This window comes from Rhamphochromis sp. 'chilingali' (genome assembly GCF_963969265.1).
Source record: "Rhamphochromis sp. 'chilingali' genome assembly, chromosome: 3".
Taxonomy (NCBI): domain Eukaryota; kingdom Metazoa; phylum Chordata; class Actinopteri; order Cichliformes; family Cichlidae; genus Rhamphochromis; species Rhamphochromis sp. 'chilingali'.
In genome coordinates, this window is record NC_137931.1 from 33,293,526 (window position 1) to 33,307,663 (window position 14,138).

Genomic DNA, 14,138 nt, shown 5'->3' on the forward strand with positions numbered 1-14,138 from the left:
ATTTATTGCCTCGCTCTAAACTCTTTGTAGCATAAGGTGAGCCGGGGCTAAGGAGTTACAGGCCAAGTGCACAGACTGTAGACTGCAGTCACTTCCTCTGGTCTCGTCAAATAATTGGACAGGGTTGTAGCTGTGAAACCTCCGTTTCTGACAAGGAAAATTAATGTTTTCCTGAGCCGATCCATGGGCACCTTTTTCATTTAGGGGTTTGCTTTGGCTTGACTTAAGCCAGATGAAAGTTTATTTTACTACATAAATTGCTCAGCTCTAAAGAAAACCACCCAAGCAAAATCCTGGATGTATCCGGCAAAGAATTCCCAAAAAATAACAAGAGCGTTAGGAAGAAGCAGAAAGAAGTGGCACCGTTCAGAGTGAGAGTAAGAAATATGGGGCGAGAGATGCTTCTTACAAGGTTGAATGATCGCACCACTCTTCGGTCTGACTCTGACCTTGGTCACGTTACAGCGCAACACATGGCACTGGCTTTGAACCCATTCACTCTCCCACGAGTGTGATGTAGGAACATCCTTCTCCGGTTTGGTACAATCTAGTTAGAAAACGCAAGCACAGGAAAATAATGCGATATGATGCAAAGCAATAGGGTCCCAAGTTCATTTTTATTCCTCTGAGGTCATTTTCATATTAAAGTAGCATTAAAAAAAACCCAAAGAAGTATAAATACACTTCTTTAAGCCGTTCCAGATGCTACAAGAGATTCGATTAGGTGATTAAACATATTCCAGTATTAGAATATACACTCTATTTAGTGTTCATGACTTCCTACACTAATTCTGCTGTAAGATGATTCACTTCCAGACCGCTGCCACCACAGGTCTCTCATTAGTGGGCATGTGGGTGTGCAAGGTTTGTAATTCATGTGCGTCCTTCCATTCCTTTAGCGCTGTGCCCTCTCTCTTGTTTTTCTCCCAGTATCGGATGGCGCTCTGGCTGACCTCCGGGCCCTGCCCCTGCACTCGCTCCAATGTTTCCCCCCCACACATTGGCCACATTCTCACCACATCACCCTGGTGCAGAGGGGAAGGCTGTGGTTGGGCAATTAACTGAGCCCCCGTGCTGTGCCAAACAAAACTTCCTCAGCTGTTTTTACAGCAAAGTCCTTCAAATTATGGTTTTCATACATGCGTGGAGCAGAGCTGAGCCATCTGACGTTGCTTTGTCACTGTCATATGCAGCTCGGCCTGAATGTTAAAAGAGAGGTAAAGTTCACGCCAGAGTTTAGCGGAAACAGGGTTGGTGCTATGAAGGGAAGAATCTCATGCTGTGGGTGCACAGAAATAATGCATGAATGAAAGCCTTTCACACGGATTCAGCCCTTTATCCCGCAGAACTTTCCTCTCCACTCAGGTTTAATCGTACCTGTCAACATCGGGATTTGAAAAAGTTTTTCCTGCACTCTGCCCAGACCGTCCCTTCACCCCTACCGCTGGCCAAATAGCCTTACATCAGTGGTTCTTATACTTTCGAAGCCAGGGAACATTTACAAGGATGCTCTCATAATTCCACTTAGCTGGTTTGGGTTTGGCATCACTTGATCATGAAGACTGACTCAAATGTTTGTCCATGCTCACCAGCTAGCTAGCAAGCACAAATCCAGATACAATATGATGCTTTAAGAGCTACAGTGCTCCCAGTTTGGAACAGCAAAATGATGGACTTATAGATAATTACTTTGTGGACCACTAGTTTGAGAACCATGATCCTACATATAGACAAGGATTGGAAGACTGAATATTCAGGGATTGGGTTCACTAGTTCAACACAACTCCTAACCTTTCCTAATGTCCAAGAAAAATTTCATTTTTCAGGAATCAGGAGAACATGAATTATACTGGGAACAGTGGTTTAATTTAATTTTTTTTTTTTTTTAAAAGAACAACAATTAATAAATTGTAAAATTATGTGCTCTTATGTGGGCTGATCCCCACAGAGGTTACTGCTGGAAAGCACCAGTTTCATTTTGTGTGGGTGCAATTATCTTTTCTGAACCCCAGCTGGTGAACACTGTGACCCATTTGTATTTAATGAATAGTTGGGTTTCAGATCCACTCTTTTTTATGCACAAAGTCTGCACAGGTAGACTCCTTCCTAAATTATGCTTAATTTTCTCACTTTCTTATTGCAGTGTCCCTTCAGGAGGAGAGTATCCTAGCTATTATCCCAGGTGTTTTTGTGGCTACAATTGAAAAACCTAATGACAGTCATGTTGCTTAATTGAAAAGAGGACAGCTCAGAGGAAAGCTGAATGTGTATGTGATTGTGTGTATTCAAAAAGGTGACCACGAAGAATGGGCAGATTGCAGCTTTTGTGCAAATTTCTCATCCAAACTTTATAATAATTTGTAACAACAAATTTTATAAAAACGTGTCCACCTGAATTTCTGAGAACTAGTTTCAGTGGCCTGTCTCATTCTTGGTTCCAGGGTTAAAGTTTGAACTTTGAGCTGAGCACCAAGCAAACATACATACATACATATATATAACAACATTATGGATAATTTAGCAGAACAAAGTTCTGATATTAATGTTATTTCCAATGCAGCTGGAGACCAACTAAACGTGTATACCACAGAAGAGTCAACTGTGCCCTCTGCTCTCTGCTCTGACTGTGTCATGAGGCTTTCTCCTTTCAAAGCGGTCTGTGAAGAGCGTCACTGTCTCTGCTCTTTTTGACACGTGTCAGGTTAGGTATGTAATGTCCTCTCTGTAGGTTCTCCTGGGCAACTCTAGGGAAACTTAGTTTTTAATAAATAAATGATCCTGTTTTTGGCCTCTAGAAGTCCAGCTGTTTTGATTGTAACGATATAAAAGAAAGAAAATCCAGAAATAAACCAATAAATATATATTTTTCCTGATTATTAGTGTGACTCTTGATGTAATATCTGATGACTTCCCAATCAGTTAATCAAGTGATTAATTCATTACTTTACATATTTTAAGAAGCTTATATTCTGCCATGCAGTAGAACATCCATGCACATTTCTCACAGGGGACAGATTCGTTTACCTGGTTATTTTGCTGCGGGCAAATGTATGGATTTACAGACCGTGAAGTTCTTCCTGCTGTGATGACTTTGCAGGTGTGTGATCAGCAGAAACTGGGTTTTTTCAGCTGCCGTCGTTATTTGAAATAAAAGTAGTGTCTGTTCGCTACACAAAAGTGCAAACATCCGTTATGGGAACTTTCACCACCCCATGCTGCTGTTTATTTTGTGAGGTCAGAAATGCTCCCTCCAGCTCTTCCTCAGCACGCTAACCCCACCAAGTCCTCCAAAGAATTCACAGTGGTTAAATCTGATATGTAAATCTATCAGTTTATTACTGATTTAACTCCAGCTGTTCCTCCGTCTCAGGTTAACAACAATGGCCTTGTGTCCTTCCTGAGAGAGGTGTCGCAGTTCACACCTGTAGCTTTTCCAATCGCTGGAGACAGAAGGGTCGTGGCGCCGTTCTGGGCTGATGTGGACAACCGTCGAGCCGGGACAGTCTTCTACAGAGAGAGCCAGGATCCTGTGATCCTCAGGAAGGCTTCGGGTGATGTCAGGACGTACTTTTCAGAGTTCCCCAACTTCAATGCAACGTGGGTCCACATCTCTACATGGCATCAAGTCACCTTCTTTGGAGGAAACTCTCAAACACCAGTATGAATTCTCATTTAACATCCTGCAACCATGTAGACGCAGTACAATGAGGGCCTATCATGCTCATTTCCAATTCTATTTATTTATTTATTTTAAATCTGCATTCAAATGAATACAATCAGCATGAATTTATTTTGTCTTCTGGAATGGTTTGTGCCAGAAAAAGGTTTAGAAATAATGTTTAAGGGGCAAGTTTTGATTGGTTGCCCCTCAAAAACAGAAAGTTTGAACAGGTTTGTGGGACTAATGTGGTTGCATCTTAAAGATCCAAAAGTAGAAAAACAATTAGCTGAAAGCTTGTATAGAGACGAGCCACCTCCTGCTGCCCATTAGCAAGAATGCAGATTGAAGGCACTTCTGCTCTTTGTTTCATCTTTTATCTACAGTCTTTTATGAGCTGAGTGTTTAGAGCAGTCTGAAGTCTGAGCTTTTAGTTCACAGCAATTGCTTTTGCATACACTGACCTCACTTTTGAAACCTTGACCATGTTTAATATGATCATCCAACAATGGAACAGGAGATACATGGCAGAGTATAAGGAAAAACAGAACTAGCCCTCTTTAAAGTGCCTTTAGGGTCTAGATAAGTGACTCTTAACCAGGGATATAGTTTGGTTTCTTGAGTCTTACAGAGTAGTTTTATATGAATGGCCTGAGTAAATCATCACCTTGAGGATTCTGATTCTTACAGAATTTCCTAGAAATCAGGAAGCCATTTATCTGAGCCTGTTTCTCTTCTCTGCAGGTGAATACTTTCCAAGTGGTGCTCATTACAGACGGAGAGCTTTCCTTCACTATATTCCAATACAATAACATCACTTGGACCACAGGCATGCATGCCAGCAGCGGAGGAAACCTCATTGGGCTAGGCGGGATTGCAGCACAGGTAAGGTCACATGTTTATCTGCAGACGTTGTACCTCCGGTGTGATACGCTCTCCGACAGCATTAATCTAAACTGTAATTCAGCTTTTTTTCTTTTCTTTTCTTTTTTCTTTTCTTTATTATGTCTGCCTCTTCCCAGGCAGGTTTTAACGCTGGTGATGGCAAGCGCTATTTCAACATCCCTGGCTCTCGCACAGCTGATGTCGTAAATGTTGAGGGAACCACCAATGTGGGCTTCCCGGGCAGATGGGTCTTCCGCATAGATGACGCAAATGTAGAAGTGGGAAGCTGCAATAACTCTGGTAAGTGCTGGTCTTTGGGGATTAGTTCTTCAAATCCACTTTGTTGTCTTAAGGAAAGCTACTGTGCTCATTTTAGCTTCATTTTAATGTTCTTGGACTCAGATTTGCATGATTCATAGCTCAAAATAATCCTTATTTGTCTTATATTGGACTTTGGTGCAGCCCTTTAGTTCAGTGTCCTAGTCTGGAACAAACCATTTAGCTTCTTTTCTTTTTAAATAAAAGAGACTAGAATGTGGTAAATGTAGATGTTAGATTATTTTCCCTAACACAGCATAAACTTAGAGCAAGGCCTGGATAAGTAATAGCACTGGTGCCGGACACCATCTAAACAGGTAGACCTCACAAGTAAAGCAGAGATTTAGGTATAATAAACAGACACAGTGATCATTTCCACCTCCTTATTTTTATGAAGAACCTTACTAGAGTTGCTTTGCATGATTTATAGGTAAAACAATAATCCTTCTTTATCTTCGTTACCATGTCCCCCAGCTAAGCCACTGCCTAAAACAAAGCTGTTTTTACATAATGTTTGGCTTCCTTTTTAGCTCTTTGTTTTTTGGCTACATCTCAGAAACTGAACTCTTTCACAATACATGACATCATACAGATCCAAGAGTTAAAAAAAATGTTTTAAAACTGAGTGTTCAGAGTCTGAAGCCTGAGCTCTGTGCTCACAGGGATTACTGCACATACTCTGACCTCTTTATTTCAAACTTTGGTTTATGTTTAATATGACACAAGACTGGAACAGTACATATATATGATTAAAAAAAAACAAGGAAAAGCATAATGCCACCTACCCAGATCTAAAAAACAGATCTAAAACAAATCCTGTCATTGTTAAATTGAATCTAAGGTAAGTTTAGCATAATTAATAAAGTTTTACACTAGTTTTTACACAAGGCTCATCGTCGTGATTCCTCTTGGGTTAAAGTCGTTTTCTAATACAGCCAGATTTTAACACTAAACTTACAAAAGATTAACTAAACAGTTCCATCGACCTCCTTCTGCAGCGTCAGTGTGCCCACACCTCCGCCCATGCCTGAACGGAGGCCAGTGCATCGATGACTGTATTAAAGGCAACCCCTCCTTCACTTGCTCCTGCTTGGCTGGCTTCACCGGTCGAAGATGCCAAATCGGTGAGTTATGGTTCACACTGCTTCCTGTTCTGTCGCTCTGCACATTGTGAATGACTTCCTGACTACCTGAGATGAGGAAAATTAATGTCAGCAGATTTTCTCTGCCTCACCGAAGGGACACCTGGATAATTCCTTAATACCTGTATCAGTTTCTTCTCATTACTTGACCCTGACAAGAGGATTCTCTCAAATTAAAAATGTCATGCTATCTCCTCTGTGTTTTGTGTTCCTGTCACTGTAGATGTCAATGAGTGTGCCTCACAGCCTTGCCAGAACGGAGGGACCTGTAAAGACCAGATTAATAGTTTCATGTGTCAGTGTCCACCTGGTTACACTGGGATTCTTTGTGAAACAGGTAAAACTGACACATTACCATAAAGTGGTATCTTTTCCAGTTGATCATTCATATTTGCAACTTTAAAAATGTACTTTTAACTTAAATGGAAATATATTTTTTATTTAAAATTTCTCCTATTGATCTGGAAGAAATGCAGTTAATTTAAGTAATACATATTTCATATGTCATGCTATCACAGAAAAAGTTTTGTGTGATGTCTGTGGTTTGTTTATTTGCTACAAAGCAGAAAAGCTGAAAACTGCTTATTTCAAACCGTGTGTGAACTGTGGAGTGCCGCACTGTAATTGCTCCAGTTTAGCATTTTCACCACAGAAAAGGTTGAGGGGTTTTGTTTTTTTAGGATATCTTGGTCCAGCCTCTCTGGAGCTTCTGTGCTTCTTCCCACAGTCCAGCCTGTGGAGATGTATCAGACCTCTTTTAATACCTTTCGCAGCCAGCAGCACATACTTGGAGAGTGAGGGGAACAGTGTGGCGGATATATTAATCAGCTGAGTAAATATTCCATGAGCGTGTCTCTCTGTTTCTCTACATGTGTGTGTATGTGCGCACGCTCGTGTGTGTGTTGCAGACATTGACGAGTGCAAAGACAGGCCGTGCTTCAACAACGCGACGTGTGTACGAGGCGCTGGCGCTTTCACCTGTGTGTGTGAGCCGGGTTACACTGGTGTCCTGTGTGAGACAGGTGAGCGGGGGGAAAGTAGGCATCATTCTCCAGAGGAAATATTTTCTGCTGCTTTCTACATCAAACTGAGTCTTTTGGCAGATGCTTCTTTCCAAAGAGCTTCCCAGTCTACCTAGACAAATGGGTTACGGTTGAATGGATTTGCAAACCAACTGGTTTTTTTTGTGGGGGGGGAGAAAGTTCACCAAAGTCACGTCGGCCTCCAAACCAAAAACCTTTTTTTACTAGTTCTCTTTAATTGTTAATGAAACTTGAATCTAATGGTGGATTTAATAATCGAGCTCAGCACAGCTCATGAGTTCTTGTTTGTACATGAGACCAGATTATTGTTAATCCCACACACCTGGTCAGTGAAACTGTACGCTTTCCGGAGGGAAGCTCAGTGCTCCTAATCCAGCAGAGCGTCTTACTCAATAATGTCTCGTTTTTCCCCCTGACGATTAATAAATCTTAATGACTCAACAGCAGATAAAGCTCTCGTGTCTAATTAAGTGGCTTTTGTTAATCCTGCAGACATAGACGAGTGTGAGTCGCAGCCCTGTCTGAATGGAGGGGAGTGCATCGACCGGGTGAACAACTTCACCTGCATGTGCCCCGCTGCTTTCACTGGGACACTCTGTGAGACAGGTGAGCAGAAGAGCGTGTTCAGAGAAGAAGTTCTTGACATAACCTTCCTGTTTAGCTTTCCGTTACGTGGCATTTATCCAAGTGGGTCGAGCACAAAGGGGGAACATTTTTAGGTCTTTTGGAGTGTTTGTAGCTGAGCTGCTTCTCCAGTGTTCCAACATTAGGAATTTCATTCTATTGCCACAGCAAATATTTTCAGCTGACAGCTGTGTTCAAAAAGGATATGTGAAAGTATGATAAAACATCCCTAATCATGAAGGAGAAAAGTGTGCCAGTTATTTATCGGAGTATGAAGGTTAGTTTCCCTGTGATGAGGTCACCGCTGTATTTATTTGTCCATCCTCCTCATTTCCACAAACTCCAGCAGCAACATCGAGAGCTGAAAAGTAAACCCGGTATCAAGTGCCAAAAAACTTGCAGTTCCACTAATGTCCACTAGAGGCTCTAAAATGAGTCAGTCCCCATAGATTGTCATGTAATAATGTCCAGATCCTTGGATTGCTGTGACCTGGATGACTGAGAGCCTACACAGACATATTTTACTGTGATTATTTTTATGTTGGCTTGAAATAAAATATCTCCCTCTGCTGGTACTGTAGCTTTCTGCAACTTTCTGAAACTTCTGCATGTGTGTCCTTTTCACACTTTGGAGAGGCAAAGTGTGCAATTAGACACAGTGGACCGGCGTGTCCATTTCATGTTTTGCCGTGACACTGCATTGCGCAGACATCTGATCAGCATCTGTTTATCTCAAATTTTAAGATGTTTTCCACTTGAATATGGTGGTGCTGAATCTGTGATCCCTTTATGAAATGTTCTTAACAACAATTCTAAAATGCAGGAAAAATCAGCATTATTTTCTTATGTTTTATCCAAGGATGTAAAGGGTAACGGCGACTAAGCTACAGTTAAACTAAACATGACATTATTATGTGCTTAAAAAACTCACTAAAGTAAAATCAGGTACCTGCATGTGTGTGAATCTTCATAAAGATTTTAAAATTTCTTAAATATTGAAATAGGGTCCAGAGCCCAATCACTAAGCAGTAGCTCAGAGTCGCTCCTCCACATCGAAAGGAACCACTAGTTCAGCATCTGACAAGGATGCTTCCTATGGGAAAGACCCATCACACTCTAGCAAGATGATGGAAATGGCCTGACTTTTAAATAACACCCTTGTAGTTTTACTGTCCCCTCAAAGCCCCCAGAAGAACTGAAGGAGGCGGTGTGGGAGGTCTGGGCATCTCTGCTTAAACTGTTGCCCCTGCATCCAGAACCCTGAAAAGTGCCAGAAAATTAAAAAGAATAAATATAAATAAATAAAATCTGGTGAAAGATATAGTTCTAATGTATAATATAGCTATAATGCTGGCTGTTATGACATTTCATTCATGCCAAACGTACTGGAGTTGTCCTATACGCTCATTTCAGAGTGAGGTAGGCGGTAGGTGAGGAATTATATCTGCTTGAATGAACCACCTTTTAAAGGGCATTCCTGTCTCCCCCTCTCAGAGCTGCTACCAGTTCAGGTCAACCCCACCGAGGCAGAAAACCAGACAGGTAAAAGCAAGCGCAGCTCCAGTTAAAGCTTTGGCAAAACGTTTTCTCATATTATTCACATCACAGCGTTTCACGTTTTTTCATCTCCAGCCTCGTGTGAAGAGCTGGACTGCAAGAAGAACCAGATCTGTGAATACACCAGCTCGGGAATCTACAACTGCACGTGTGTTCCAGGCTTCTACGGTGACAACTGTGAAGGTATTGTGCAGCTGGCCCGGCTGATGCTCACTGCAGGCAGCTGGGCAGGTAGAGAGGCAGACTGGGGTATTTGAAGAGGAGCTGTGCTATCCCACAGGAATTTGGATCCCTGCCCTGGAAGAGGCTGCTGTGATGATGGATTATTGTAATTATCAAAACTGACACGGCCTCGCCCAGTTTATTACGGGAACCAGTCGCTTGATGTTGTGAATAATTGTTTTATAGCACATTTTATTAGTTTACCAACAAGAGGAAGTGCTTTGTCTAGACTTAAAACGGCCTCTTTATGAGTCAAAGCTGCTCTATGGTATTCAGGCCATTTCTGCACACAGAGCTGCTGAAATATCCTTCCGCACCGCTACTTGCTTCCCTGCAAGTTGCACCACTCCTGTTGCTTCAGGCACAGCTGCTGCTTGCATAACCAGCTTAATCACAAAATATGTAAAACCCCGCCTAATGCTTCTTTTATAAATGCATATTAAGTCATTTTGTTTTAGGGAAGAAGAACAGCAGCAAAGCTAATTCAATCTCCCAGGAGAGGCTGCTGACACCGACTGATAGCAGTTGTTGCGAGGCTTTATTTCACCCACTGAAAGGCTCTTTAACAGCATTTGAGCCATTGCAAATGCATGCTACTTCTCACCCTTGAGCTGAAATAACTATCAGTGCTTATATAGGCTCTCTTAAATCTCCCAAATACTTTCCTGCCTGGCTCACTTGGAAGGCACAGCGGAAAAAGGAGCACGATCCTCCAAGGAAGAGAAAGTAGTGGGACGCAGAAGTGCCTAATCAGGCTCCCAGATCAAAGCGCCTGGGCCGCACAGGTGGCCAATGAAAGTGGCTCTTGCAAAATTAACAATCCATTAATTGCCCTCGGGGCCTTAAGTTTTGGTCACAAAATATGCTCCATATCATCAGAAAAATAATACCCTCCACCGAGCTCCCGGGACTTCAAAGTGGAGCGGTTTAGCCGCGATACGGCCGCGTGCTTTGATCCACTGCTGCAATTAGGAAGGAGAGGAAAACACAAACATTCTTACAATTTGTACAGAGCGGATGTGCAGCGCGCTGACTGCTAATCTTCTGCTGCTGTGAGCTTTTTTGGAAAAGATTAGGGAAAGAGAAATGACAGCGAATCAATACTTAGTTTACAGTATAGCAGATGAAAGACACTTGGTGCACATATGCAAGCATATGGTGCACATGTTGACCATTTATACCTTCTGTCTATGTTTACACTTGGGCCAACACTGAAAACTTCTTTTAAGTGCATGCTTTTAAGCAGCTGGAGCAAACTTTCCAGCTTTGACTCCCTCTCCTTCTCTCTGTGTGTTTGCAGACGAGTGTCTTTGCCAGAATGGTGGCGTCTGTGTGGACATCAACGGGACCTGTGAGTGCCCTTCAGGCTATACGGGGCTCTACTGTCAGTTCGGTGGGTATGATATGTTTAACCCTATCAGGTGTCATAAAAGACCTTCGATTACTTAAAGATCACAGAAGCAGGGTATATCCAGAAAGGACCCCCCGTGGTTTCCCCACACTAGTGCAGTTAATCGTAAAATGCCCAGTGGCAAAGGATGAGAGCATGTAAAGGGTGAGTGGTGGAAACTCTAAAGATTACTCAAGTACAGCTTTTTATTCTGATTTCTTCTTCTACAGCACATTTTGTATGCAAAATATTGCACATGCAGTTGGATCGAAATTTGGTTGTATTGTTTTTATCCCTCGTAACCTGTATGGGAGATATATGCGTGAAATTTTATGGGCTGAAAAACATATTTAATCTCTGCTATGTTTATGTGTTTTTACCCACAGCTAGTGAGTATCACTAGCTGTGAGATTTTAGTTAGGAGAATAGTTTTTAAAAATGTCTTTGTCCACTGGAATTTAGCTGGCAGATTGTCTGTTCTAATAAATCTAATACATCCTTCAAATTATGAAGTTTATTGTTCTTTAAGTCAGCACCATGTGTGACATGTTTTAATTCTGTTTTTTAATGTGCAGCCCTTCACCCTAATCAGTATGTCTTTTTTATTCAAACATGCTGTTTTTATGTTTCTTTTATGCATGATCAAATGTTCTGATTTTCTGGGGATTTCCTTGCCTTGTTCTTGGTTCTCTTGGTTCTTGAGTCTCATAGAAATGAAGCAGAAGTCATTTTTCAAACACTTTTTAACCCCTCTCTCCCTCAGAAGTGACCCAGATGCCATGCAGTAACGGCAGATCGTGTCCTGATGGAAATCCGTGTTTGGAGTACGGAGGAGCGTACCTGTGCACATGTCAGACGAGAGTGGAGCTGGACCACAAAGACTTTTACCCCTATGGTAAGAGGCTCAGGCACCAACCCAACAGCAGTGTTAGTGCGCGAGCAGCTGGTTGCTATTGCAACAAAACACATTTTTTATTCACTTTAAAAGAAACGGTTGTATTTACGACGTGGGGAGAAATTTATAGATGATTGATGCTGTTATTGGAGGCGCTTATGAGATTTTATAATTGATCCAGTCATAAAATGACAAATAATCTGTGTTTCCTTTTAAATCTGGACCGAACCCATGTGCTTGAATAAAGTTTTCCCAGCGCAGTGGAACACAGTCAAGTCTCGGTGTGTGTTTTTCAGTACAGCCCGAATCGGTCTGCGATTCCTCTCCCTGTCTGAATGGCGGCTACTGCTATGAGCTTGACGGAGGCTACACCTGCGAGTGCAAGTACGGATACTGGGGGAAGAACTGTGAGAAAGGTAGTACCATCTCTTTTTTTAAAAAGGAATGCTTGTGTGTGAATTCATGAAGCACCGTGACAAAAACATCCTTTAGGTTTGTGCGTTATTACTGCGGGCTCAAACCCAAATGCAGCTTTAAAGCACCAGGAAACATGCCATTACTTGTAATGCTGCTTGAAATATTGCAGCGCTGAAAGGCTTAAGATAATTTGTACTTATGGCTGAGTTATGAGCTATTTTCCTGAATTATGATTTGAATTGCAATGTACTGGAACAGGTTTATTTTGTGTGATTAAAAGCTGGAGTGGTCTCTGCTTCAAGGATTCCCTTTTCCCTGTCTCCTTCCAGTTAGACTCAATACCTGTGCTTCTGGGCCCTGTCGCAACGGAGGCTCCTGTAAGGAAGAGGCTGACAGTTACCGATGTGTGTGTCCTTACAGGTTCACAGGAAAACACTGCGAAGTGGGTGGGTGCCAACCTTCCACTGTAATTTACAAACTTTAACTCTCAAATTTACGTGAAAGCAGGTACAGAAATACACGGCAGTCCTTTCATCAGATAACCTTGTCACTAATACATCTGTTTAAGTGTCTTTTAAACCGAGCAAGTCAGTTTAAAGTCTAACCATTGTAATACTGCTTAAGGAAAAGTGCAGAAGTATCACCAGTAAAATATATTTGAAGTATGTTCAGTTCATTTTAATTTAATTTCGGTTATAAGGCCCAAAATGTCACACGTTTAACTGAAGTCCAGTCCTGGAGACATCTACATGCCAATATCAGATCATCGAGTAGGAGCCGGAAATCCATCAAATCTTTAATAAGCTAAAGTTAAGGTAACTAAAAAAAAATAGCATTTTTTTAATGGTAGTGAGTGGTGGACTGTCCACTGAGGGTATGAGGGTATTTCCAGGTGGCCTTGGCGTCATTTTCCCCCTGGTGTAAACGTCAGGAGGAACGAGATGACAAACTCTTCAAAATCCAAACCTCTGCTTCGACTCTCAGTCTTGCTTATAGACTTATAAGCTGTCTGCTCTCACTACGACATCCTTAGCGTGTAAGTTTACACGTCAAAGGGATTAAATGGGATTAATTCATGTTACCATGAAAAAGCTTCAAGTTCTGTTTTATTATGTGGATGTTTTGTTCCAGGGAAGCCGGACCCCTGTGCCTCCAGCCCCTGTCTGAATGGTGGGACGTGTTTTCACTACATAGGAAAGTACAAGTGTGAATGCACCGATGCCTACAGCGGCAGGCACTGTGAAATAAACAGGAGCGCGGTGCATACCTCTGCAGGTAGGGAGACTGTATGTCACCACACAGCAATGCCAGTCTGATGCTGGTGTTTATACAATGTTGACCTTAGCTGATTGGAACATACAGGGGATATCCTGAGCGCTCAAGTGTACAGATACTGGCTTTCTGTCTGAAGATAATCTTAGCAGTGTTGCTGCTCTAGAGGCCCCACATTTACAGATATAGAACGGCTGCATAACCTATAAAAAGTGAGACCTGATTAGACCCGGTGATTCACGTCTACACACTGTAGCAGCATGCTGGAGGTAATTTTAGGCGCCTGAATGGAAAACACCTCTGTTGCTGTTAGTGTGTCGTGGAAGAGCTCGTTTAAGCCTCAGTTTGTGTTGCTATGCAGCCACACTGACATTATCGCCATGTTTGTATCCGTTTCAGAGCTGGGCTGTGGGTCACCTCCACAGGTCAAGCACACAGAGGTCCAGTTCTCCTCAACAACACCAGGCTCCATGCCAGAGTACATATGCCACCCGGGCTTTACGTCTGTTCCCAGAGCCACCCAGAGCATCAGTGGCATTCAGGCAGTGTTCATTATTGGGAAGCAAATTTTGATTTTGATCGTAAGATTATAGCAGACAAAATCCAAAGTAGATTCAGTTATAATCTAAAGTTCAAAAGTTTGTTGTTTTTACTGGTGAGAGTTGCTCCACACGGTTTACAAAAAGTCAAATGCAAAATGTGTTCACATGTCTAC

The 14,138-nt window shown here is 42.1% G+C and overlaps 1 protein-coding gene across 2 annotated transcripts in view; it reads left to right on the forward strand.

Moving 5' to 3' along the window:
• Positions 1-14,138, forward strand: part of sned1 (sushi, nidogen and EGF-like domains 1) — a 31,073-nt gene that overhangs the window by 5,017 nt on the left and 11,918 nt on the right. For both annotated transcript variants that reach the window (XR_013971009.1, XM_080877525.1), the window contains exons 2-15: positions 3,371-3,658; positions 4,403-4,543; positions 4,681-4,843; positions 5,860-5,985; positions 6,227-6,340; positions 6,912-7,025; positions 7,539-7,652; positions 9,165-9,212; positions 9,303-9,410; positions 10,750-10,842; positions 11,603-11,734; positions 12,031-12,150; positions 12,481-12,597; positions 13,283-13,426. Coding sequence is in view for 1 of the 2 variants with exons in the window: in XM_080877525.1 (XP_080733651.1) it covers positions 3,371-3,658; positions 4,403-4,543; positions 4,681-4,843; positions 5,860-5,985; positions 6,227-6,340; positions 6,912-7,025; positions 7,539-7,652; positions 9,165-9,212; positions 9,303-9,410; positions 10,750-10,842; positions 11,603-11,734; positions 12,031-12,150; positions 12,481-12,597; positions 13,283-13,426 (1,822 nt within the window). In the remaining variant the exon portion in view is untranslated. The remainder of the gene's footprint in view (positions 1-3,370; positions 3,659-4,402; positions 4,544-4,680; positions 4,844-5,859; positions 5,986-6,226; positions 6,341-6,911; positions 7,026-7,538; positions 7,653-9,164; positions 9,213-9,302; positions 9,411-10,749; positions 10,843-11,602; positions 11,735-12,030; positions 12,151-12,480; positions 12,598-13,282; positions 13,427-14,138) is intronic.